This window comes from Sturnira hondurensis, unplaced genomic scaffold (assembly GCF_014824575.4).
Source record: "Sturnira hondurensis isolate 20B ecotype Veracruz unplaced genomic scaffold, ASM1482457v3 Scaffold0002640, whole genome shotgun sequence".
Classification (NCBI taxonomy): Eukaryota; Metazoa; Chordata; class Mammalia; order Chiroptera; family Phyllostomidae; genus Sturnira; species Sturnira hondurensis.
The window spans coordinates 2,775,517-2,800,495 of NW_028075271.1; the positions used below are offsets into that span (position 1 = coordinate 2,775,517).

At 55.8% G+C, this 24,979-nt stretch overlaps 1 protein-coding gene and 1 non-coding gene across 2 annotated transcripts in view; one reads left to right on the forward strand and one right to left on the reverse strand.

The window, feature by feature from the left end:
* The first annotated feature begins 211 nt into the window (after positions 1-211).
* SIM2 (SIM bHLH transcription factor 2) overlaps positions 212-24,979 on the forward strand; it is a 41,655-nt gene continuing 16,887 nt past the window's right edge. The window contains exons 1-6 of the mRNA XM_037040618.1: positions 212-407; positions 9,051-9,133; positions 12,131-12,220; positions 19,557-19,665; positions 20,835-20,920; positions 22,986-23,185. Coding sequence (XP_036896513.1) covers positions 233-407; positions 9,051-9,133; positions 12,131-12,220; positions 19,557-19,665; positions 20,835-20,920; positions 22,986-23,185 — 743 coding nt within the window. The 5' untranslated portion in view covers positions 212-232. The remainder of the gene's footprint in view (positions 408-9,050; positions 9,134-12,130; positions 12,221-19,556; positions 19,666-20,834; positions 20,921-22,985; positions 23,186-24,979) is intronic.
* Positions 13,813-13,918, reverse strand: LOC118983300 (U6 spliceosomal RNA). The gene has a single exon (XR_005065689.1). It is a non-coding gene; the product is annotated as a U6 spliceosomal RNA (small nuclear RNA).

A 24,979-nucleotide genomic window follows, 5' to 3' on the forward strand; every position in this document is an offset into this window, starting at 1 on the left:
TTCGGAGGAGGCTGCGCCCGGGGCGGCGGCGGCTGGCTGCACCGGACTCTCGGGCCGCGGCGGTGGAGACCCGTCTCGGTGCCCAGGGCGGCCCCGCGCACCTGCCCGCGGTCGGCGGCCCAGACTCACCCGGCCCCCGGCGCCTCCTGCCCCACCGCCGGCGCCACAGCCCGAGCGGGGCTCCGCGGGCCTGGAGCACGGCCGGGTCTAATATGCCCAGAGCCGAGGCGCGATGAAGGAGAAGTCCAAGAATGCGGCCAAGACCCGGAGGGAGAAGGAAAATGGCGAGTTTTACGAGCTGGCCAAGCTGCTGCCGCTGCCGTCGGCCATCACCTCGCAGCTGGACAAGGCGTCCATCATCCGACTCACCACCAGCTACCTGAAGATGCGCGCGGTCTTTCCCGAAGGTGAGGCCGCGGTGGGTAGCGGGGCGCTGGGAAGCCGGGCGGCCTTGGCCCGGGCTGGTACGGAGGGGCCGCCCCAGCCGCCCAGAGCGTCTTGAAGAGGCCGCCCCGGGGGCTTGGGCTCCGGCTGGAGAGAGGGGCCAGGGCCCTGGAGCCCCAGAGACCTTACCTTGTCCTGGTCCAAGGCTGGTTTGGGGCGCGCCAAGCACGGATCTACGAACGTGTTATTTCATTCCCGCCAACCTTCCTTCTTTCTTTTCTTTTTTCGTTTAACTCTCCCTCTTCTACTTTCTCCTTCCATTTCTCTCTCCTGTGGCGTGGGGCGGGGCATGTGCGCCCGGGAGGGGAGTGAAGGGCACTCGCGGCTCCCGCCGAGGCCCGGGCCTGCAGGCCCCAGCGTCCCGCAGAGCGCTGGACGGGCCGGGCTTCAGACTCCGGTCTCCCAGGCCGCCTCTCCTCCGCTCCCCTTCCCTAGGGCTGGACTCGGGCGGTCAGCGCGCGAGAGAGGGCCAGTTTTGAGCCCAGACCCGGAAGGAGCGAGACTGAGGCGATTAACGTGAAAATGGCAGGCGGCAGGCCTAAGCGCAGTGTCCCCCGCCCCACATTGGAATTAAGAACCCAGAGGGGCAGGTGCCATGGTGGGCAAGGGTCTCCAGGACCCTTAGGTCCAGCAGACTCGCAGTGGTAAGAAATGGCGGGGGGCTGGGGCAGCCAGGCGGGGCATCACAGGACTGGGGGAGGCCAGGTCACCCTGGCATTTGCTTTCAGTGTCTGGGTGTCCCTGAACCAAGCCCCCTGCAGTGCTCTGTCCTCTGTGGGAATCGCTGAGGCCTAGCGCCGGAGAGCCCGGCATTGGGCTTGATGGGTGCCCCAAGACTTCTGCATGGAGGGCTGGCCTCGGAGCCCCAAAAGCCAGAGCAGGAGCAGGGAGACAACCTCAGCAGCAGACTAGAGGGTCTGCGTTCAGGGACAGTTCTCCCTGGCCGGGCCGTGGCTCCCCCACAGGCAGCCCTGAAAGGGGTCTGCAAGCCCGGCGCTTTTCGGTCTGCAGTTCGAGCCCCTTACGAAGTCTCCGGGTCTGCCGCCGCACTTCCCGCTGCCTCCCTGGTGGAGCGCGAGGGCTGTCTGCCACTGCGACCTCCAGCTTCCCCACAGCGTGGCTGGAGGGAAGTTCAGGGGGCCTGGCCTCACCGGTGTCTCCCAGCTGGGCCGTTTGGGCCACTGGGCGATTTCCTCCTGGTGACAGGAGCCTGTGACCACCCGCCAGAGCCTGGCCCGACAGAGCCCGGGAAGGGGTTCTTTCCCTTCCCAACCCTGACCAAGCGAGGAGTTGATGGCCAGTGGTGACTATTTGTCCAACCAAGGGTGTCTCCACCACGCTAGAAGCAAAGATGATTCCTCTGCAGTTTCAGTGGAAAGTAAAAGAGAATTAGGTTTTACACTGGCCGGACCCTCCCTACCTGAGAAGGCATGGTGGTGACCGGTGTGCTTCCCCGAGCAGAGCTGTTTCTTTGTGGGGGTGCTACAGGGCAGGTGTGAACCCTGCCAGGACACCCACCTCCCCTGCCCCCGCTGGAAGTAAAAACATACAAAGAAGAGATCCGAAGACTGCACGATTCGTTTGTTGCCAACGATTTAAAATAAACCAGAGATCACTTAGAAAGGGTGGGTCGGGAGAAAGAGCGCTAATTGCGAGCCATGGTCATGTGGTGGATTTCCAGGAAAACTGGCTAAAAATCGGGAATTTGAGAGTACACAGGTTTCTGCGCTCTATGCCTGTGCATTCTAGCCCTGGAAAGTGAGTTTCCAGGCATTTGGGCCCCGAAGTGCCTGACCCTGAGTCCGCTGCAGGACCCAGGCCAGACCTGGAGCCCTCGTCTCGGGGCGGCCTGCGCGCCTGCAGCAGTGAGAACGAGGTTGGAACTCCAGGAGCGTCTGGGAGGAAGCTGTTTGACCCTAGGGTTTTGGACGGGCCATGAACCCAGCCCCCGATGGATTGGAGACGGGAGGAGGCACTGGCTCTGACACCAGGCTCTCCTTCAGCATTGGAGGGAGGGTGCTGGCCTGGAGGGGTGGGCAGGCAGCCTCTGGAACAGTCTTTGCACCGAGGGGCTCTGGCCTGCAGCTCTGGACCGCCGCCCCGTGTTCCCTCAGCTCGGTTTGGGGGCAAGGGTTTGTGGTGTTGGATGCTGGGCAAAGAGAGAAAGGTGCATTTAGAAGGAGCTCGACTGTGCGAAATGACCTGCTTCCCTCTCCAGAGTTGGGGGGTGGGGGTGGGGAAGAGGCGCCTTAACTGATTTGACCCGTTCTGGGGACTCAGGTCTGTGTTGGGGATGTGGTGCTGGATTGGGAGGGAGCTGGGGGCACCGCCAGGGTCAGGGCGAGGGCGTTAGGCAGGTTTTAGGGCCAACGCCATCCTGGGCGGCAGCCGAAGCTCTGCCCAGCTCTTGGCCTCCGATGAAAAGATGCGGAGCGGAACCAACCTGCCAAGCACAGCCTGGCTGTTCGCTGGTCGTAGCCCCAGAGTGGAGCAGGCAGGACCCCCGGGTGAAGAAGGATCTGGGACTTTGGGAGTCAGGAAAAGAAAAGCAGAACCCCAAGGAACCACGAGACCCACCAGACCAGCCTGCATGCGTGGGTCTCCCCCACGGTCCCCCAGTGAGGGCAAGAGCCAGCCTGTGCGCCTCTGTCCTCCCGCTGGAGGGGCCTTCCACCTCAGCTCCTTTCTCCCCGAGTCTGCCGGGCAGCAGGAGGGAGCCAGGAGCCCAGAGGGGTCCAGAGGGAGGTGACCCGAGCCCAGAGTGGACCCTCCTGGCTTGCCTAGTCCTAGGCTTGGGGCTGGTGACAATTTTTATAGCCTCTCAAGGCTCCACTCTGTCGAGCTGCACCACAAGACCTGGGTCTCCTGGTCTGTGAAATGGGCCCACGAGCAGCCCCATGGCTGCCCAGGATTCCTGGGGTCAGTGTGAGAGACCCCGGCCATACAGGTGGAAATTGAACCTGCTCTCACTCCAGCTGCTGCTTCCCGTACGCTCTGCGCTTGTCCCAGCCACATGTGGCTCCCATGGTGTTCCCTCGGTGGCCCTCCAGGACTCAGTGCTTGGCCTGGCAAGACCCACTGTTTGCTGGGCCCCCACATTCCCCCTCTTCAACAGCAGATGTGGAAGTAGGAAGTAGGTGGGCAGGAAGGAGGGCAGAAGGGCAAGGCTGGCCTTGGAAGTGGACTCGGAGTTAAAACCTGGACAAGTTAACCGGAGGCTGGGAAGGCAGGGGATACGTGGGGCTCCCCGGGTGTCCCCCTCTTCACACTGTGGCCTTTCCTTCAGGAGATGGGGCACTTTGAAAAGCACTGGAGTTTGCTCCAGAAGCACCCAGGGCGGACAAACTCCTCCGTTGTCTGTCTGTAGCTGACTCAGGGCTAGTTCCGCCATGTCCACCATCGAGTGGTCTGCAGTGGGCCTCAGGAGGTCAGGCAGAGTCAGAGCTGCAGGGACTCCATGGCCAGTGTCAAGAGTCAGGCCGCTTCCCGGGAGCGGAGGTTGGAGCCCCCTCAGTGAAGCAGAGCATGTGGTCCCTGCTGGAGGCTCAGGCATAGGCCCCGGGTCAGGCAAGGAGCTGGAAACTGAGGCTGACCGTGGAGAGCAGAACAGAGCCCCTCCCCCCGCCCGCAGGCCTGAAGACCAGGACAGGTGTGGGTGACCGGTGGGGGAGGGGCCGGAACACCTAGCACAGCCTTTTACTTAAAGGAAGCGAACGTGTTCACATTCAGCGGAAGTGGGTCTGGAGGCCTGCATTGTTCCAGGGGCACAATTTGTCTGCATTTAGACTCATTCAGGGCCTTCCCCTCCCCAAACACACATGCACACCCAGCGCCCAGCAGAGGGGAGGGGGCCGCTGTCCTAGAAATTGTTACCCGGACCTAAACCTTTTGACTCAGAGGGTGTAGTGAGGACACTCCTAGACAGAGCTGGGGTTACAGACCCATGGCCTTTCTGTACCACAGCTGGAAATAAAGTGCGTTTTTAAAAAATAGACTTATTTTTTCAAATGTGGCTTTTTGCAGCCCTCTCCCGTCTCTATGCAGAAGCCCGCCCGGCTGTGCTCCTAGTTCTGGAGGGAAGGCTCTCACTCGCCACCAAGCGGGGCGAAGGGGGATTCGGGGGAGCAGGGTCCTGGCAGCTGCGGGCCAGACTGCAGTGGGGGTGCTGCATACTCGGTTCCCGGGGTCTCTGGGGCACAGGAAGCGCTGTGTAGCGGCTGGGGTCGTCCAGGTCTGAGCCCCAGGCATTGGGAGGAGAGAGCAGGTGTTGCGGTCTGTCGACCGAGTACAGACAACGCTGGCCAGCCCTGGAAGCCCCCTTCCTCCCCCCCCGCCCCTGTCCCACTTGCGTGGCTTTCTTGGGGCACCCCTACCTACCACCCCCTTGATGCCCTTTCCCTGGCCCGCTCTCAGCGCATGGTTTGGAGCAAGACCGGGCTTTTTCAAGGAGCCCGGAGACAGGCAGCGTTCCAAGGCAGAAGGACCGAGTCCATGGAGGAGGCCAGAACGTGACAGTTTCCTGGGGTCCCGGGTCACCAGCTCTGGGCTCTCCTGCAGCATTGAGGAAGGCCAGTCCCAAGCTCTCCACCTTGCAGCCTCGCCCAGGCTTGGTGCCCAGGGAGCCTAGCCCTGGAGGGAGCCCAGCCCTAGAGGGGCCCTGAATGTGGGGGTGGGGTGGCAGGCATTAGGAGTGGGCTCCCAGCTTGGGGAGAGGAGAGAGAGCTGTGGGGAAAAGGGCCCATCCGCCAGCTGGTCCTTCCCCTTCCCCACGCCCCTCCTTGACTTTGGAGTGGTTTACAATTGGGGAGTGTGATCTTGTGTCTTCAGATGGCCCCCAGCCACAGAGAGGTCAAGCTCCCCAATATCATACCCCCTTTCTGGAAAGGAGGGTAGGTAGTGTTTGGGGGAGGGGAGGCAGAGGAGAAGCCTGGAAGCAGGGAAGGGGTGGGAGGGCGAGAGAAGCCTGGACCGAGGGGGTGGCCTTTCTCTGGAACCCGCTCTCACCCTGGGCCTGCGGGTTTAGCTCACTTAACTCCCTAACACCCCCATTTCAGGGTGAGAAATTAGGGTTGGTGGTCAGGGCGCTCTCGCCTGATGAGATCTGACCGTCCAGACCGGACCAGCCAGCCTCTTTACTGGGAGGCGGGCTGGGGGGTGCTCCGGGAGATCTGCCCGGCTTCTCACTCCCCCAGGTCCAGTTCTCCGAGGAGGGGTAGGGGCAGGTAGGGCCCCTGCTATTGACCCCGTTTAATGACCCCACGGTCCCTGTGAGCAGTGTTTCTGTCACCGGTTCAGACACCCAAGGTTGCCGTGGGGAAGCCGGAGAGTCCCTGTCCAACCCCGGAGTTCTAACCAGAGGCCGGCCCATTTCTCTGGGGCTGCACCCAGCACTCACGGGCCACAGCCAGCTCTGCACCTGGGTCCGGAGGAAAGAGCAAACCAGCTGCGTCCCCACACCTGAGGGGTGTGACCCTACTCACACTGAGGGAACCTCCCCATTGTGTCCCCTTCCCTGGGAAATCATCTTGTTTGTGTGGCCCCCTGTTAATGGTCTGTGACCTGGGCCTGGAGGGCAGGGGGGCCCTGAGCTGGTTGCTGACTGACTGACTGAGCACCTGGAAGGGAGGAGAGACCATATTTAGGCAGCTTCCGTGGCAGGAGGGCCTGGTGAGTTTAAACTGAACAGCCAGCCAAGTGTGAGCACCAAGGTGCAGGCAGCCCCAAACCCTGGAAGACAAAGGGGAACAGGATGCCTGGCTCCCTCTCCTGCTGACCCAGTGGCTGACCCTCCCCCTCCCACCTGCCCGTCGGCATTCCAGTGGCAGGGAGTCCCAGCAGATCCCCTGCCAAAACCTGTAGGGCAAGTGGGACCCAAACCCTGGTGGCTGGGACGCGGCGGCCACCTCACAGTCACCGGGTGGAAGGCCGCCACTTTGGGCAGGAGACCGGGCCGAGAGCGGATGCCCCTGGAGCTTGCTGTCTTCCCTTGCACTCCTCCCCTCACTTCCAAACAAGGCCCTTCGTTAGGTCCAGATGAGGGTCGTGTTCACACAGCGCCTCACTTTGGGGGGCATGTTGTTTACAAACCTTAATTTATTTAGCCTCTGCCTTCTGTCCCAGCTTTTACGGGCCAAGTGAAAAGGCCTCACCACAGCGGTTTCTAATGGAAGAGCTGGCAGCCCCTTTGCCCAGGGCGAGGTGACACGGGGCAGGATGCTTGAGGGTCACCCCCACCCCCATCTGCACCACCCGGTGGGGAAGGAGCAAATCTCCCTCAAACCAGAGGCTTTGGGAAATTGTAGGAAAACTTACAGTGACGCAAGAGAACAGGCGCCCTGGAAGTATCTGGGCGTTTGAGTTCACGGAAAATTTCCCCGAGGACCCAGTGCTCCTCCAGGGGCATCAGCTCCGCATGTGAGGCCAGAGCCTTTCGCAGGGCTGTTAGGGGAGGAGCTGGGCCGGGGAGTGTGGTCTGGGGATCGGTCCCCTTGGGGTGAGTTTCCATAGGTCCCTCGGCAGGGGCCCTTCCAGAGGTCACGGCTGGGAGGCCACACTCACTGTTCCCACTGAGCTGGGAAGGGTGTTTTGGCCCAAACCTGGAAAAGCACCCGCAATAAGGCAGAGGACTGTTACTAAGGCACAGCTGTCCGTTTTCAGAAATCAGAATTCCTGGGTCTCTATTAAATCCTTCATTCAAGCCTTGCAGCTTTCACACTCTGGTTCTTTCCAGCGCTGGTTGGATGCAGTGAGCACCCAACCAGCGGCGGCAGAAGTGAGGGCCTGCGGGTGAGAGGCAGAGGCAGCCGTCCCTGGGGTGGGCCGCGGTCAGTTCCTGAGGTTAGAGAGACAGCTCTGTCCGCAGGGCGGCGGCTGAGGGGCTGCCGTCACATTTGGGGGATGTGTGGGAGTTAGCCACTTCCTCCTGGGGAGGCCAGGATAAGTGTCTAATTCCTAGAACCCAGGAGGAGAAATAAAAGGTCATCTCTTTTATATTCGCTGAGTTCCCCAGGAAGGGTCCCCAAAGCCTTGGTGGGGACTCAGGGCCACCGTCACTCCCCAGCTACCTCTCGCTGGGGGTGCATGTTCCACCTCCTGGGATCAAAGCCGCCAGAAGCCGCGTTGCCACGGTTCCTACGGGGACAGTGGGGAGACCTCAGGTTCCCGAGTGCGACCCTCATCTCTGTCGGTTCCCTTGCCGCGGCCCTTAGAGGGGCTTCGTGATTGCCATCAGTCCCAGGAATGGCCCTGGAATTCACGGGCCTGGACGAGGCTCCCTGCCCGGTGCCCGTGCGTCCTGCTCTGGCCTCTGGTCCCACACTCCACACGCCCAGCAGGCAGGGACCATCTAGCCTGCAGCTCACCATAGGGGAGAAGGTGGATGCCTAGAGGGACCCACAGCCCACCCTGCACGGGTCAGTGGCTAGCGTGGGTAGCTCGAGCGAGTGAGCCTGGAGCCTAGGGGCCCATTTACCAGGGAAATGGGGTGCAGGCTGACAGAGCAGTCCCGGCCCTCGCCACCTCCTGTCAGGGGCTGCAGTGAGAACTGGAGGGTGGCCAGCTGGGGCCCCCCCAGAAGGACCGTAGGGACCAGCTGAGTGTTCTGCCAGGTGGCGCTTAACACTGCGACCTCACTTGGCTTTCTCGCTTCCTCTGGAGTCTGAAGAGGGAAGCCCGGAGCTCCGGCGCCATAGCCGCTGAGCTGAGGGTGCAGGAGAGGCAGGCCGCGCTGGGAAGGGCGGTCTCTCCTCAAGTGCGCTTTCTGCAGGGCTGCTGGCCTCGGGATGGTGATGGGGAGAAGCAGGAGGCCTGGAGGTGGGGGCAGGTAGGAAGCGGCGGTGCTTGGGGGACCCTAGTTATGTGGCAGCTACACCTCTCCATCCCTGTGGAGCACAGATGGGCTCTCGCTGCCTTTGGGACAGCCCAGTCCCGAAGTCCCCGTCCCCCAGTCCCCGAGTCTGGAGTTCGCTCCCCGGGAGACCCCCAGGTAAATCCTTCCCAAGCTGCAGCTTGTGGACTGGAAGGGGATGGTGCTCGCCCCTGGGGCGCCTGTGAGAGCTGAGGAGCCTGGCGTTACTGAGGTTGAAAGAGGTTATTTTATTTTATTTTATTTTATTTTATTTTATTATTTAATGCGAGAAAGCTGCTTCCTGGATGTGAGGATTTTCGGTCTGGGCCTCTCTGTCTTTGGGGAAATGCACAGTTGCCGGCAACTTGGAGAAGGGAGGGGCGTTCTGGGGGAAATATTTATGGGCCAAATCAGTATCTCTGTGTGGCTACGAGGATGGCCGATTTCAACAAAGTAGATTAGATTACTTTGTGGCATTGCAAATAATAAAACGGCAATTTCAGAGTGGCGAGCACGTGGGCGACCCACCCGAGCTTCGGGCCAGCGGGCTCAACGCACCCTGCAGCGCCAGGGATCTAGACTCATCTGGATTTCCACCTCTGGCCTTTTTCTTTTTGAGGGGAAATGGGGTTGCTGGGGCTTAGGAGAGGGGACCAGCCTGAGCACTGGGTGTGGGGGGTTTACGTGTCCTGCTTGTCGCTGGCGCCCGGGCTCTGGCCAGGCGCTGCCGTTGACTGATTTGCTTTCTTCCCCTGCCCAGGTTTAGGAGATGCGTGGGGACAGCCGAGCCGCGCCGGGCCTCTGGACAGTGTTGCCAAGGAGCTGGGGTCACACCTGCTGCAGGTAGGAGGCCAGCAGCCCCGGGCCGAGCCGACACCCCAGTCTTGAGGTTTCCCTCCTGAGATGGCACTGGGTGGGTCTGCAGGCTGCCACCGGGCTGCAGCGTTTGCCCCGAGACGGTGTCCAGACCTAGGGCAAGCGGTTTCCTTCCCCGCCAGCCCCCCCCCCCCGCCCCGTCTGAACCTGTATGAACTCTGCTCCACCAGAGCCACCCGGTTTGGCCCCACACCTACTCTGCCCCTGGCCGTCCCCTCGGGAATGAAGCCCACCAGACTGAGGCAGTAAGGCAGCCCTGGGCATGGTTAAGTCCTCTCCAACCCTAACTCCCCCTGCAGACTTTTTATGGAGTGTGTACTCTGTACCATTCGCTGTGCCAGGCGCTGGGGCCCCGAGAAAGAATGAGCCCGGGGCGCTCAGAGGGAGCGTGGGCGGCTCCCAGCATCTGATCATTGTGTGTGTTGGGAAGCGTTGCGACAAAGCAGAGACAGCATCACCAATATGATATTAACAGCTGGCATTTATTAAGAGTTTACTGCGGGCCAGATTCTGTTCTAAATCTTAGTAGATCATCTGGCTTCAACCACCCACTCAGAAGGCATTCTATTCTTAACTGCATTTTTCTTTTCTTGAGGAGAAAGTTGAGGCACAGAGAGGTTAAGCAACATGCCTGAGGACACACAGCAAGTGGTAGAGCCTTGTTTAATCCAAATGGCCTAGCGCTTGAGTCTTGGGCCCAGGACCTGGTGCAGTCTCCAGGGTCGCCTGGCTCACCGAGGCAGCCCTTGCCTGGTTTGTGGTCAACAGCTTAGCGCCCCCAGCCCGGAGCCACTCAGGCCTCCCTTGTTCAACCACCGCTGACCCCCGATTTCCCCCACGGACTCTGAGGTGTGGGTAGCAGCTGTGTCCACAGCCCTCCAATTCCAGGGCCAATTCCAACTTGGTGGCTGGCGCTAGGTGGGGACGGCAATGCCTCAGGTCTCGGAGTCTTTCAAATGCCCTTTGCAGAGCCTTATCAACGACCTGATTCATTCCCCCCTCCTGTCATTTGTCTCTGCCACGGAAAAATGCCTACCGAGGGCTACTTTGCATATCCTTCTTCTATTTTGTGTTTTCTCTAAAAGAAAAAAAAAAGTTGGCGGCAGGTCGCAGAGGCTTGGGTCAGAGTCAGCCCCGAGCTTGGCTCGGCGCCTTGAAAAAGCAGATCTTTTCAAAACCCTTTTGCCCCGAATGTCCTCGTGTGGTTTGTTTTTTAAAAATGCACGCTCTGGAAGAGCAGATCTGGGGAATATTCAAAACCCGAAGCTTTTGCAGCAGAAAGTGCCCAGCGTGGCGGGGCCGATGGGAAATGGTGCCCTTGCAGTCCCTCCCTCCGGGCACCCCGCGCCAACCCCGCCCGGGCTCACCTCCTGCTCGGAGTCCGGGATTTTGCATGTTCAATACTTCTGCTTATTATAAATGACACTAATGTCGGGGACAACTGAGTGCCGCCTAAAAACCTGGCGGCCAAGTCAACATCCTCAGATTCCTCTGTCTGAAGTTTCTTTAATTAATCCCGCAGTGGTGTGGGTGAGAGCGCCTTTGCAGGCAGCACACAGGCGAGCAAAGTATGTACCCAGCATTTTCCATGGAGGGTATTATTTTTAGCTACCGCTGGCAACTTTCAGAATTTGATTTTGATCAATTTTTTCCCTTTTACTCATATGGCTCACCGGCAGAGAGGATGTCATTAAAAGTATCTCTTTAAGGATTTTGGAGTGAAGCAAGGATGCAGAATGTGCCAACGTTTATCACTGTAGAAATTGCTGTGTGGTTTGTACTTTTGAAACGGAGTTTAGCTGGGAAGATATTTTGGAGCCGAGTTAGAAACGAGAAAGTAGGGCTCCCGACCAAGATGCTGACTTCAGCCTCGGGGAGGGAAAGGTAATGATAGGTGAGTTGGCAAAGAACTTTTGTAGCAAAACTCTACCTGAGGGAGTAGAATGTAAGGGCATCTTTTATGTTTCGTTTCTGCTACATTCTTTTTAGGCCCCCCTCCAAAGAGGGGGTGGATGTAGAAAAACCAAAGGTAATCTGGTTTCAATTACATGCTGTAAAAATAGAATTTGTGGCCAGAAATTAATTTGGAATATTTTTTATGGGGGCAGCATTGTGGGTTGTATAGATCTTTCACCGATTTTATTGCTTTCCATTGGTTCTGGATCTAAAATATGAATGGGTAAATAAAATAGGGTTTCCTTTCTCAAAAATAATTTAGCCTTTTTATCCTTGCCATGCATAAATATATTCAGTACCTTTTTATTTGTTTTAATTGCCTCTCGCAATTTTACTTTACTTTTTTGAGGGCTAGCCAAGTTCGGCAAATCAGAAGATCACGTAGGTGGTTTTAATTTTTCAGAAATTGATACTCTTTCTTTTTGAATTTTGCAAAGGTTATTCAAAATAATTAATTCTGTAGACGTGGTCTGTTCAAATAACCCGGTATTTTCTTTTCTGGGGAGTGGTAGTGCTCGGAATTTATTATTCAAACGGTACTTAGGGGTAACTAGAAAATTGTGGCAAATAAAGCATATGTCTTGCTGGTATAAACACTGCCAATTACGACACAAAGTGGCCTGGACAGCGGTGGATTGTCCCCTAAGCACCATAGAACTCCGGATTTGTGCTAAGTGCTAAAATAACTCCCAACAATAAAGCCACTACATTTAAACTGGGTATGATAGGAATTCTCCAATGTTTTGCATGATTTTTGTGATGTGCGTGTAAGACTGTTTTTTACAGTGCCTTAAAAGTATTAAAAAGCCTGGCAAGTGGTGTAACTTACAATCCTTATGGCCCCTGGCTCTGGGGTTTTTTGTTTGTTTGTTTGTTTGTTTTGCATTTGACAAATATGAGTCAGTGATGATATTTTCTGCAGTCCTCCACCCCAGCAAGAGCACAGTTGTGAGAGTTGACGCCAATGTGTGACCATCGTCTCTTACCCTGGCTCCCTTTCTTTTCCAGACTTTGGACGGATTTGTTTTTGTGGTAGCATCTGATGGCAAAATCATGTACATATCGGAAACAGCTTCGGTACATTTAGGCTTGTCCCAGGTAGGTGGTACCTAATAGTTTCACGTGCAATTTGAATATGAAGTGTTGGCGGGTCTTGGCAGCCTTGCCCGGCTCCAACACCACTGTGTTCACGCATCTGCTTTTGTGTAGGAGCAGAATCCGAAGTCGCAGAATCCCCCTCTGAAGGCCATCCCTCGGGAGCTTTGCTTCCTCGTGTCACGTTTCACTTCTTTACTTTCTTTTTCCTTTGGGGTTAATGACCAGTGTATCTTTGCAACAGCCAGCCTTGTCCTGAGGTTCCTTCAATAGCCCGGACTCGGCTTCTGCAGTGAGCCCCTCTGTTACCAACAAGAGCTTCACAACGGCAGGCTTTTCAGTCCACACTGGATGGCCCTGCACGGGGTACTGTGAGTGGCCGTGCAGGCAAGAGGAGAGCTGGTGGCAAGTGTGGATTGGATGCAGAATGTGCTTTGGGGAGAGAAAAGGGGGAGCAGATTTATGAGTGTTCACATGGAATTCAGGGTAATTTTTCCTGAGTTTTTCCAGTTCAGTGGTCGTTTCAGTAAAGCATTTTATATGCTTGTGATAGAAACTCATAAAACTCAGTTTACTACTGTTTTGCACAGCAAGGTCCTGGTTTCTTTAGAACATATAAATATTACTGATTTTTCTGGAACCGCTTTCTAAAAGGGAGCTCATCCCCCGGAGGAAAGAATTGCACTCAGCTCTGCGTGCCCCCGTCCAGCTGGGGGTTTGGGGGAGACTCTGGCTGCAGCCGGAGGGGTGGGGGGGTGGTGGCGGCCAGTGGGTCTCCGGGTGGGGGGAGTCTGGTTGTTGCCATTCGTATTTCTGATTTAACAGGTGTGGAGGGTGGTTCTGAAAGGCACATTTCTCTACATACAGGGACTAAATGCGTCTTTACGTTGTGAATCATCAGCGCGCCCTTTTTCATCGCACCAGAATTAATTAGACACAGGAAATGGGCTCCCAGGAGGCTGGTGAATAGCCTGCATGCACCAGCCTCTTTGTGTAGTTAAGCCAAAATAAAACATGCCACTGAAGTGGCTTGGGTTTCTCATTGAGAAGCAAAACCACCCGTTTGGAAAGGAGCATCTGGTGGGTTCCTTTCCTTTTCCTGCCTGTGCATAATGGGTTAAACTTCTCATCTGTTCACAACCTTCTCTCCCAGTGGGTGTCTGTCCTCACCCCTGTGCCTGGGGGGTTCTCATGCACAGTCCTCTAAGGCTCGTATTTAAATTGTTGGGTGTTTTCTTTTCTCCTCTTCTGTGTGAAACCAGGTCTCCCAGGTAAGACTCACTGAGGCTGGTCTCTCACAGCCCCGTGGCTCACAGCACAGTGCACTTGTGACATTGAAAATACAGTTGGCAACATCACGGGGGTTATTTTTTTTGTGTATTTTGCAAAGTTATTTTTCTCTGGATTTTTACCTTGCCCTATTTAGAATTATTTAGGACCTTTTAGTTGTGTCCATCCTGGTTTCTACCACAGGCTTGGTTTTTGGCTGATAAACCTTAATCAGATTACTTAACTTTTTCGATCAAGATTCATAAAGCCTTTGCTTAGTACTATAATAATGTCACAAACAAGACGAACATGTCACATGTTTTTTTTTTAATATGGAACGCTTCATGAATGTGCGTGTCATCCTTGCGCAGGGGCCGTGCTAATCTTCTCTGTATTGTCCCATTTTAGTCTATGTGCTGCCAGAGCGAGCACTCACATGTTTTTTAAATGAGTGGTCAAGCCCTCACCAGTGTGGTTCAGTGGGCTGAAGGTCATCCCTCAAGGTGAAGGGTCACCAGTTCGATTCCCGGTCAAGACAGATGGAGTGGATCAGTGTTTCATTCCCTCCCCTCTCCTCTCTCTAAACACAAACAACATCTTTTGGAAAAAGAAAACAGCTGGTCAAACCTGTTAGGATAGGTAAAGTTCATGTTATGGAATATTAAATTTAGATCTGAGCTTCCTGGCAGTCAAAGCAAAGAGTGAAATGCTTTTAGTTACGTGGCTTTTGTTTTCTGATAGGGCACGTATATAACCTCCCTGAATGATAACTTAAGAAAATAATTCCCGATACACCCGTCTTTCAGGATTGTGGTAAAAAACAACTCGAAGTGCTCATTGTATGTGACTCACAAATTATAGGGAGCCACACGAAAGCCAGGCAGCATCACTGCTTCATTAGTATCGCACTTCAAATAGCACAAACCTGCTTCAGCTCCCACCCTTTGGGGGCACACTGGGTGGTTAGGCACTCGGGATGTCCTGGCACACGGGAGGCCCTGTGCGCAGGCCAGCGCGTCCCAGTCTGGGCACGTTGCTGTGCCTCACTCCTGCATCTTTCTCTCTCTCTCCGTCATGTTTCGCTTTAATTAAAAATGACCAGTGGAGGGGAATGGAGGGGGGAATAGAACAACAACTGTAATGGTATCATCAATCAAATATATTTAAAAAATGACCAGAGTATTGGAGAGGGGGCAGCTATGCCTCCTGTTCACGATCACCCCCACAAAAGGACGTCCCAGCAGCACCACAATTAAAATTGCACTTACTTTTGGTCAAAATGCAGAAATAAAATGTTGCACTGTAACTCTGAAAGGGGGGGGGTGTTCACCACTACCATCCTTCCAGAAAGTTACAGAGATGCCTTTTGTCTCTTTGTTTCAGGAGAAGTGTCAGTGGAAAAAGGAAAAAGATACATCACACTGTGCAGGACAACTGAGCACTTTTTTTCTGACCTCTTGGCAGGACCCTCTTAGAATCAGTCTGCAGTTACAGAAACACTTCGGTGCAGAAGTGAGCCTAGCGTCTGGGGAGTGTTTCGCAGTGAACTGTTTAAATAAGCAACAGCAAACATTTCCCCTCAGATCTGCCCCCCCCCGCCCCCATTCCAGATTAGCCCTGCGGAAGGAAAGCTAGGCAGAATCGCCATTGTGGGTTTTTTTCTGTCTTCTTCACTTAAGTAGTAAAATAAAGTTTTGAAGAGGATGTCAAACACCGAACTTCTCTCTTTGAAAAAAAATTTTTTGCTCTTAGATTATTTTGTTAGGAGGAAAGAAGTCGGGCAAATATATCAGATACAACAACTTTATTAAAGTAGGCTTGAAGACTTTTTTCAGTCACCGGAGATTAAAAAACGTTAAGAAAATGTTACCCGGTAGTCTAAGAGTAACCTTTAGACAGGTTTCCTGATGAGCAGCCATAGTAGTAATTGCTTACATCTACACAGCGACCTTCCCTGTTCCAAGAACTTTCAATGACTCTAAAGGACATTGTCTCATTAAATTATGACGTCTTTCACATTAATTCAGGGTTAAACTCTATGTTAGCAGCTCTCAGGGAACATAAGCCCTGCTTTGGTTTGCCATAACTGTGTGAAAATTCACAGCAAAGTGGTGTTCTTCTTCTTCTTTTTTACCTGAATTGCCTAAAGAACTGTAAGAATGATCTATTTGAGGGTGTAAAAACAATTGTGTTATATAAGCCCATCTCAATTCAAAGCATTTTATTAAACTTTTTAAAAAAAGTTTAGAGTAAGAAATCTACTTTATCTGGAGAATTTTTTAAAAATATATTTTATTGATGATGCTATTACAGTTGTCCCATTTCTCCCCTTTACTCCCCTCCACCCTGCACACCCTCTCCCACCCACATTCCCCCACTCTCGTTCATGTCCATGTGTCATAAGTTCTTTAGCTTCTACATTTCCCACACTATTCTTACCACCCCCCGTCGATTTTCTCCTTACCATCTATGCTACTTATTCTCTGTACCTTTTCCCCCTCTCTCCTCCTTCCACTCCCCTGTTGCTAACCCTCCATGTGATCTCCATTTCTGTGGTTCTGTTCCTGTTCTAGTTGTTTGCTTAGTTTGCTTCTGTTTATGTTTTAGGTGTGGTTGTTAATACTTGTGAGTTTGCTGTCCTTTTACTATACATTTTTTATCTTCTTTTTCTTAGATAAGTCCCTTTAACATTTCATATAAAAGGGCTTGGTGATGATGAACTTATCTGGAGAATTTGTAAAGTTTGTTTTTACTTTTAAACGAGTGAACACAGCAATCCTTGCTGTCAAATCTTCACACCAGAGACGGTGGAGACTACCACAAAGCACAGGTTTCCTCCGTGTTCCAAGCGGTGGGAGACGGAGTCAGGCTTCTGGCTCAGAGGCCCGGTTCCGTGGACACACTTCGGTCTCACATAATAATTCACACAGACACACGGACTTGTTTGGGAGAGGCAGATTGAGGGACACACTCTGTATTCGTGTAGGTTTGGTAAACGGTCTAATTCCATGTTTTGGGGGGCTAATATAATTAACTTATATTTAAGAAGGGAAAGAAAGCTTTGTTTCCTTGCTGTGTGTGACCTTGATCATTTTTAAGTATCCATGTGGTTTAAATTTCCTTACCGAAGTTGCATACAGTGTAAGGCATCTAGGTAACTAATACACACTTTCAAATAAATGTCGATACTTATGAAGTAGCCGTTCACGAGACACGGAAAGGAAATGGAATGTTTGGGACTGCAGCCGGAAGCCCAGCCGTCAAAGTAGCCGCAGCGGCAGCATCGTCTGGGGCCATAATACCTAATCCTTTCACTTTTGAAATAAAGGGACAGCGTTTTACGTTTGTTGACGTAACTCGAACCCTGAAACCCAAACCGTCTTATTTGGAAATGCTTGATTGCCATAGTCAGCCAAACAGCCCGCGCAGAGCAGTGTGCGTTTTCAGAGTGCGGGGCGGCTTTCCCTTCCGACCCAGAATGTATCCATTCAGGGCTGTACGTATCCTGTGTAGTTTTCTTGGCAGGAAGGAAAGCTATTCAGCAAAACATAAAAAAGCTCTTAGTAGGAAAGCAATTCATTTTGTAGTTACCAGGGTTTTACCAATGCTGAGATATCACAGGGAGGGTCTGTTTTAATAAGGCTGATGTATGAGACCTGGAGAGTTTTATGGCGACGACCATAATTTTTTTTTTTGAGGTAGTCATGTTTCTCCCAGCGTTCACCAGCAGGGATAGAGATGTAAATACAGGAAACAGCAGGTCGGCCTGATCTTGAGTCAAGGCCAGCCCTCTTTTATCATCCCCTAATTTGTTCTTTAGAAACATGTCTGTTATTTGGAGACGGCTTTACCTCCTTGACAGCCTTCGAGTTGCATAACTGGCCTGAGTGTTCAGAAAATCAAGCGTTTAACTCCTGGGCCTTCGCCGTTCTCATCCCCCCAGTCGGTGCCCAGGAGGAATCTCTGAAAGCCGATGAGGCTCCTCTGGGGTTAACGGTTGTGAAATCCCCGTGAGCAGGGACGCAGGCCTCTCTGCAAGTATTTGAGGTTGTTTCTCTAAAGAGACATCAGTTACTTTGTTGTGAACAAGAACTTGGAGCAAACCAGAACAATCATGTTTCCGCCCCTAAACACGAAGGTAGGGAAGAAATGATAGGCCAACCCCCTCTCCAAATTCAATCTGGTTATACGTATTTTTTTCACTTCTAAAATAAGTCATGGAAGTTGGGGGTGGATTTAAAAAATCAGTCGCTCATTTACTACCCTTGACCCCCGTCCCCTGCCATCTGTATGACTGCCCCTCGGAGAAAAGGCCCTGTCCCGTCCGGAAGGGCTGGAGGACACGGAGCGGGTTTACTTACACGTGAGGACTGAGAGTGACTTGTCGGAGGAGTGTTTCATTTTCGTCACTCACATTTTCGATGACATCATGTAGCAGTGCTCTCTCCAGGCACCGAGTCCTCTGGGTCTGTAGGGGAGTGCCAGGCTTGGGGGGAGGCGTGGTGGGGGGGGGGGAGTCTTCAGGAGGCGCCTGTGGTTGCTCCGTTTGTGTGATATTGGAAGGCGACGTTCTGTGAAGAACGTGGAGAACTGTGAGCAGCGTTTCGGGGGCCAGCTTACTAAGCAGGCCAGACACGTCATTTGTTCTGAATAAAAAGGCCACTCACACTTAACAACTGGTAAGACCTGGCTCTGAGCGGTGGGGTAGCTGGACCCCCAGGGGAACGGCGCCAGCCTCCATGCCGATTCGGAGTGGTGGGGACATTCTCCATCTGCCCCGTGGGCCTGGTGGTCCGGTGGCGTGAGGTGGCCCCGTCAGGGCTGCGTGTGGCAGGGGATGACGTCCTCTCTGCTCGGACCCAGGGCGGCGAGGCTCCCAGCAGAACACGCAGCATGACCCACTTAAAAATAAATGCTGAGGGGGTGGTCAGGGACCAGGCGCTCTCCAGCCTGCTTCTGCGTAAACTTGCCCCCCGCCCCCCTTGGAGGAGGGCTCGGAAAGAGTTCCGTAGACGTACCCAGGGGTCTCTGCCACCCTGAGGCAGAGTCCCTGGCTTTGAGTTTCCTCCCACGCTGGGCTTTGGGGGGCTCCTGCTGGCTGGGCTGGGGCCCCCCCGATCAACACTGGGTGCCTGGGCTCACCCCTGCAGTAGGGACCGCCCACCTCTGCTCAGAAGGCTGCTCTGACGGCCGTGGCTTCTAGAATATTGTTTGCCGCTGCCCGCCTCGTGGTGGGTGAGGGGACCAGGCCTCGAGGCTCTGTCAGGCCGTCATGGCACATGTGTTTGGGGGACACAGAAAGCTCCTCGGGGTCAGGAGTTGGGTCACGGGGAGGGACCATGGTGTGAAGACCCCTGCTAAGCAGGATCCTGTCTGGCATGGACGTGGCCTCTAGGTGCCTGTCCTCTGTGGGGTGCGTCTGGAAGTAGTTGGTGTCGAACCGAGGGTCACATAACTCCCCAGGGCGGGCCACCAGCCGCAGGCATGGGTGGAAGCCACGGGTTGGCACAGTCACCGGGACTGGGAAGTTCAGAGACAGGTTTCTCTGGCAGAGCCTGAGGGGCAGAGCTGCCCAGAGAAAGGGCCTTTTAGGGTTCACGTCCTCCTGCAGTGCGGGGGCCCCGTGGCTCCTGCCTCTCAGCCTCTGAGTGGACAGAGCTCTCCGGGATCTCACTCGGGACAGGCAGCTGGGCCATGGCTGACCAGTCCCCTCAGGCAGCACAGAGCATAGGCTCTGACCTGTTTTAAGTTGTCTCCTTTCTGAAGGACGCTGACCAGACCAGTAGGGTCACCCGTGCCAGGGCGCACCTTTGTCATCCTTTACTTTCCCGTTCCTCCTGCTGGGGACCCGCTCCACTTTCAGCTCGGCCCTCGCTGGCCTGGTCGGAAAGCCTGGGAGACGTTTTGAAAAGACAAGTGTCTCCGTGCTTGGAGAGGGAGTGGGCTGTGCACCGAGATCGAAGTCCTGTCCCTGGTGGGTGCGTGCCGGTGACACACAGGACGTCCCCTGGCCCTGCCCTGGCCTGCCGTCCTGGAGAGGACTCTGACCCCGCCCCTCCTCCCGCGGCAGGTGGAGCTCACGGGCAACAGCATTTATGAGTACATCCATCCCTCCGACCACGACGAGATGACCGCTGTCCTTGCCGCCCACCAGCCTCTTCACCACCACCTGCTCCAAGGTAATTACTTCCTCCAGAGGAGGGAAACCAGGCAATGCTCTTGGCTGTGACCCGAGGGTTCTGCTTCCCATGCTGCCCCCCTGGGCCTCCGCTGCACCCACCAGGTGCTCTTGAGCACCCACCAGGTGCTCGAGACTGTGACAGGGGGCGGGCAGGAGACAGAAAGTGGCCAAAGGCTTTCCCCTGCTGTGTACACTCGGTTCCAAGTTTGGGCCACACGGGTCCAGGCCTGGGCTTCTGCCCCAAAGGGCCGAAGGGCAGAGCTGGAGTTGGAGAAACGGGATGGGAAACTGCACGCCACGCCCCTAGCTGGAATTTAGCGTTTCCAGGTCTGCAGACCGTAGAGGGAAAGGCGTGTCCTCCAGCGACACTTGGTGCTCCGAAACTCGGGGAGTTCCGAGACCCCACCCCGGGGCCTCCTTATTGGACGTGTGAGTAAAGCAGCACACGCACAAGCACGTCACCGCCTGTGTCACTGCTGTCACAACTGTTTCCAGCATATTTGGAACACATCCATTTGTCACCTCACACACTTGTGTTCAAGGCACGGGTAGCTCTTGGAGTGGCCTGGAGCTGCCCAGAAGCCCAGGTCTGGATGCTGGCAGGGCCATCTCTGCGGCCTGGCTCCCCCTGGGGGCTCTTCCCCAGGGCAGAAGCTTCGGTCTGGCCCAGTGGGTCCGGTGGGTGCTGTTGTCCACCCCACCTTGTGGGCGGCCTCGGCGCCCTCGGTCACGGCTGGCAGGAGGTACGGGAGCTGGCTCCCTCGCCCTCACGACCTGTCCTTACTCTCTGCCGCCCAGAGGGAAGTCGCTGCTTCTGGTTCTCCCTCGCAGACGCTGGTGCTCAAGGTGCTTCTGATGCCAGCGCTCTTGTGGCTGCCACTCGGGGGCCACTGCCCGTTCAGTCCGCTGTGACCCCAGGCTGGCCGTCCCCAAGTTCTTGCTCTGGCCTTGTTTCGAGCTGCCCTTCTCACGGGCACCTGGCAGTCTCACCAGGACGGGGCTGATTCCCCCGCCCACCCCAGCCCGGGCCGCAGGCGAGGCCCTCTGGGCCAGGCTCTGTCCCGGGGAGGGGGCCCCGGCTGCCTGTCGTGGTCCCAAGAGTCTGCTGGGAGGGCGCTGGGCAGCGTGGCGGGACATGGACCCGTCTGACCTGACCCCTGCTTTCAGAGTACGAGATGGAGAGGTCGTTCTTCCTCCGAATGAAGTGTGTGCTGGCAAAGAGAAACGCGGGCCTGACCTGCAGTGGATACAAGGTATGGGAGCCAGGGAGGCCAGCGGGCAGGTGGGCGGGCGCATGGGGGAGGGGCAGGGCCTTCCCTGTGGTGTGTTTTGCTTCATACCCACGAACAGGAAGGCACAGAGGCTCAACCCCTTTCCACCGCCCAACGTGGAACTTTCTGGCGATGCAGCTCACCAGGCAGGTGTGGGGGCCTGCGTCTTGGGAGAACATTCGTCTGATGAGACCGGGAGTGCAGGTGGCTCAGGGGGCCACGTGGCCTTGGCACCTGCAGGTCCCGCTCTGCACTTAGCTCAGGCTGCTGCCCTCGAGTTAACTGAGAGCCTGAGTTTTGGGGCAGCACCCGGGCCGCAGAGGGCGTCCAGAGCGCTGAAATGCCACTCGTACTGGAAAGTTTGGCCACATGCAGAGACCAGGACAGTGCCGTGCAAGACAGTGGTAACACAGCCCGTTCTGAGTGCGGGGCGGCGCTGTTGTCTGCTGTGTCGCAGTCTAATTGGACGATCTGATGGTCAGAGCAGCCTCCCAGGGAGTACGATTGGCCCTGGTCCTCGAGGTCAAGGGCACCTCCAGGTGACAAGCACAGGACCAGGCAGGCAGGCACAGGGTCAGGCAGGCACCTCCGAGCACAGCCCCAGCTCCCTCCTGGCCAGCTTCTCTGCCAGACGCAGCCCCCGGCCCTGGCTGACTCCAGCATCCAGGAGTTGCTCACGCAAAGAGCCCGTGGGCAATGCTGAGCCTCCGCGTCAGAGTGGGCTGCTCCCAGAGAGAAGGGCAGGTTGTCGGGTGTCTGCGCTGATCACCCGGCTTTGACCCTCCCAGCCCCTCTGTGGAGCTGGAGGCTGAGGGCGGTGTTTCTGCAGGAGTGTTTGAGTGTCAGAGAAGGCGGGTGGGGCCGGGCAGGGTGAGAGAAAGGGGGCAGGCGGGTGCCTCCATGACTTTGACTCTGTGCTCTTTCTGGAACCCCCCACCTCCTCCCCATCCTGGGGTCTGGCGCCCCCTCCCCTCTGCGTCTCCTCAGGCCCCTCCTTGGAGCCCCACTCCGAGCACTTGCCCTGGACTCTACCTCACTCTGGTTTCCAGTCTGGAGGGTACCCTTCTGTTCGCTGCTGCCCCGGACTCCCAGCCTGCTTGGGCTGGGGCGGGGGGCCGGGGGAACCCCAGCCCCCCGCCCCGCACCCACAGGCGTTCTCCTGGACCCCTGAGTCTCGAATCCTTTCTGCCGCTTGTTAACTGTTGAAGCCTAAGCAAAACGCTCCCCCATGCTGCCCTCAGCTTCCTCATCGGTATCCAGGAGAGTAGACGAGAGGGACTCACAGATCTGTCCCCGCTGGGAGGGCTGCACCTCCATGCGGGAGTCCTGGAGGGGGCTGTCACAGGTGACAGGGAGACTTTCAAGCTCTCCTGACTGTCACTGGTACAAATGCCACCAGAACGGAGGCCTAGGGCCCCACCGATGTCCCTGTGTGCTGCTTGGAACACTCGCCGGAGTCCTTGTGTGGTTTTGGCTGTGACTCTCACGAACGTTTCCAGTAGTCACTCTGGCTCTCGCTCATTACAAGGAGAGATGATCTAGGATCATAAATAAAATAAAAACATATTTGAAATGAAGCTTTTTAAAATTCTACTGTAAGAATTCTGAATTTACGAGGATGATAAAGCTTGTCGGGTGATATCAATGTCGAGTTAACAGATGCCAAGTTCAGTCCCAGCGGGAGAGAAGCAGAGAGAGGCTGAGGGAACATTCCGGGACAAACGTCAGCTTCCCCCGTAAGCTGCTGTGGCGCCATCTAATGGAAACGAGGCGATGAGTTGATTCCCTATAAATCTGTCACCTGTGGGAGAGCCCTGACTCATGGAGTTACGCCAACAGTTAGGGAGGACGACCCTCGCGTTGCATCGCGATGCCCTTTCATGAGAAAGAACGGCTCCGCCCGTCCCCAGCAGTGTGTCGGGCGTTTGGGCCGGGCCGGGGGGCCATCCAGCACGTTGGGGGAACCCGGCAGGCTCCCCGCGGGGGGGAGTGGGTGCCGGTCTCCCCAGGCCGCCGCCTCGGCTGACCCCGCCCTCTGCCCTCCCAGGTCATCCACTGCAGCGGCTACTTGAAGATCAGGCAGTACATGCTGGACATGTCCCTGTATGACTCGTGCTACCAGATCGTGGGACTGGTGGCCGTGGGCCAGTCGCTGCCACCCAGCGCCATCACTGAGATCAAGCTGCACAGCAACATGTTCATGTTCAGGGCCAGCCTGGACCTGAAGCTGATATTCCTGGACTCCAGGTGAGTTGGGCCCCTGCTGCTGCCGCCGCCGCCGCCGCCGCAGAGCTCCAGGAGGCACTGCTGCTGGAGAGGGGCCCTCGAGGCCGCTCCGTCGGACGCAGATGAACAGGGAGCAGGTCACACTGGGCAGGCGAATCTCGAAGGGGTTTTAGCGGAGTCCAGTCGGGACTTGGAAAAAAGTCAGCCTTATGCTTGGGTGTAGCCGGCCTCTTCCGCGCGCAGGTGCCTTCACACTCTTGTTTGCATTTTCACTGTCTGCCTGGGGTTTCGGTTGGAGACACATGCGTTGGCACCAGGCAGCCCCCTTTGGCGGCTCACAGTGTTGGGATTTCACCTTGTGTCGTCATCCGGTCCGGAGGACTTTAAAGCAAATAGGTTTTTGCACTGAGTCGTGTGTGCTGCAGGGGGTCCTTCCGACTCGGGCTGCGGGAGGCCATTTGGGCCACGACAGCCACCTCGGGGCTGAGGGGGGAGCCGACAGGTGGCCTTCCTTGGGGCGGGGCCAGGTGGGTGGGGGAGCTGTGACTGCAGGTGCGCCAGGTGCCCTGTCTGGGTCTGGCTGGCAGGCTGAGGCACAGTGTCCCCAGAATCGTCTCTCCCAGCTGTCCTCTCCTGTCCTCTCCTGTCCTCTGTGGGAGTTCCCGCCAACCTGAGACTGTCGTCAGAGACAGTGGGGAGTGTGAGGAAGGAAGAACCACTGACAGACAGGACCGAGGCCCTGGCCAGCCTGCTCCGGAGGGGATGTCCGCTGCCCAGGACGGGCTGAGGAGTCTCCAGGCTGATAGCTGTCTATCTAGATAGATAGTTAAATTATATATATATATATATATATATATATATATATATATAAAACAATAGCCCTGCCTCATCCGCCCTGCTACCCAGGAGGTTAAAAAAGGTGCAGTCAGGTGACAGAGGGGAAGCATTTGTAAAGGTAAAAAGCTGCTACACCAGCAACGCGAGTCCCTCTGCCTCCCGGCCTCTTAGAAGGCCCCTCAGATGCACAGGCCCGAGCGCTCAGAGCCCCGGCTCCGGGGGGCGTGGCCAAGTTTTCCCGGAGGAAGGACCTATAACTATATCTAAATGTCTATATCTAATCTGTGTGCACACCCAGACCGACATCTATATTTATCTGCATCTAAGTCCATACCTCTTTATTTTCTGGGTATCCTGAACCTGGGGTTGTTGATTTTATTGACTTTTCCATGGTAAAATACACATAACAAAAAACTGGTCATTTTAACCATTTCTTGAAGAAAAGCAGGTCCCCCTGGTTAGGGGTGGAAGGGAAGACACAAGTCGGTCCAGTCCATCATCAAGGCCCCTCGGAACCCTCAGGGGCAGAGGAGTGACGGGGTCAAGGGTCGGCATGACAGGGTGCCATGGTGCCCCCGGGAACTCCAAGCAGGCAGTAAAGGTAACGCTGGGGGACGGCCAGACTCGGGCAAGCACTGCTTTTCTCGGCACCCCTGGGCTGGGGTGGGGGTCGGGAGCAGGTCGTAGAGAGGAGGTCCTTCCCAGTCCCGGAGGCACTTCTCAGGGTGGACAGAGGGAGCTGCTGGCTGTCCAAGTTCTCTGTTTAGAAGCATCGTAGGAACAGCGGGGACCCCCTGTTTGTCCCCTAGTTTTCCTTCGACCAGTCTGTCAGCCCCCACCCCACACCCCAGGCCTGGGGAATTGCAACAGGGAAGAGCAGGGCCTCCCAGGGAGATTTCAGGTCTCGGTTGTCCAACCCCCCCCCCCGCCCCCCACCGCTCTGGCTCTGCAGTCCGGGGCAGAGGGAGGAAGCCTTCA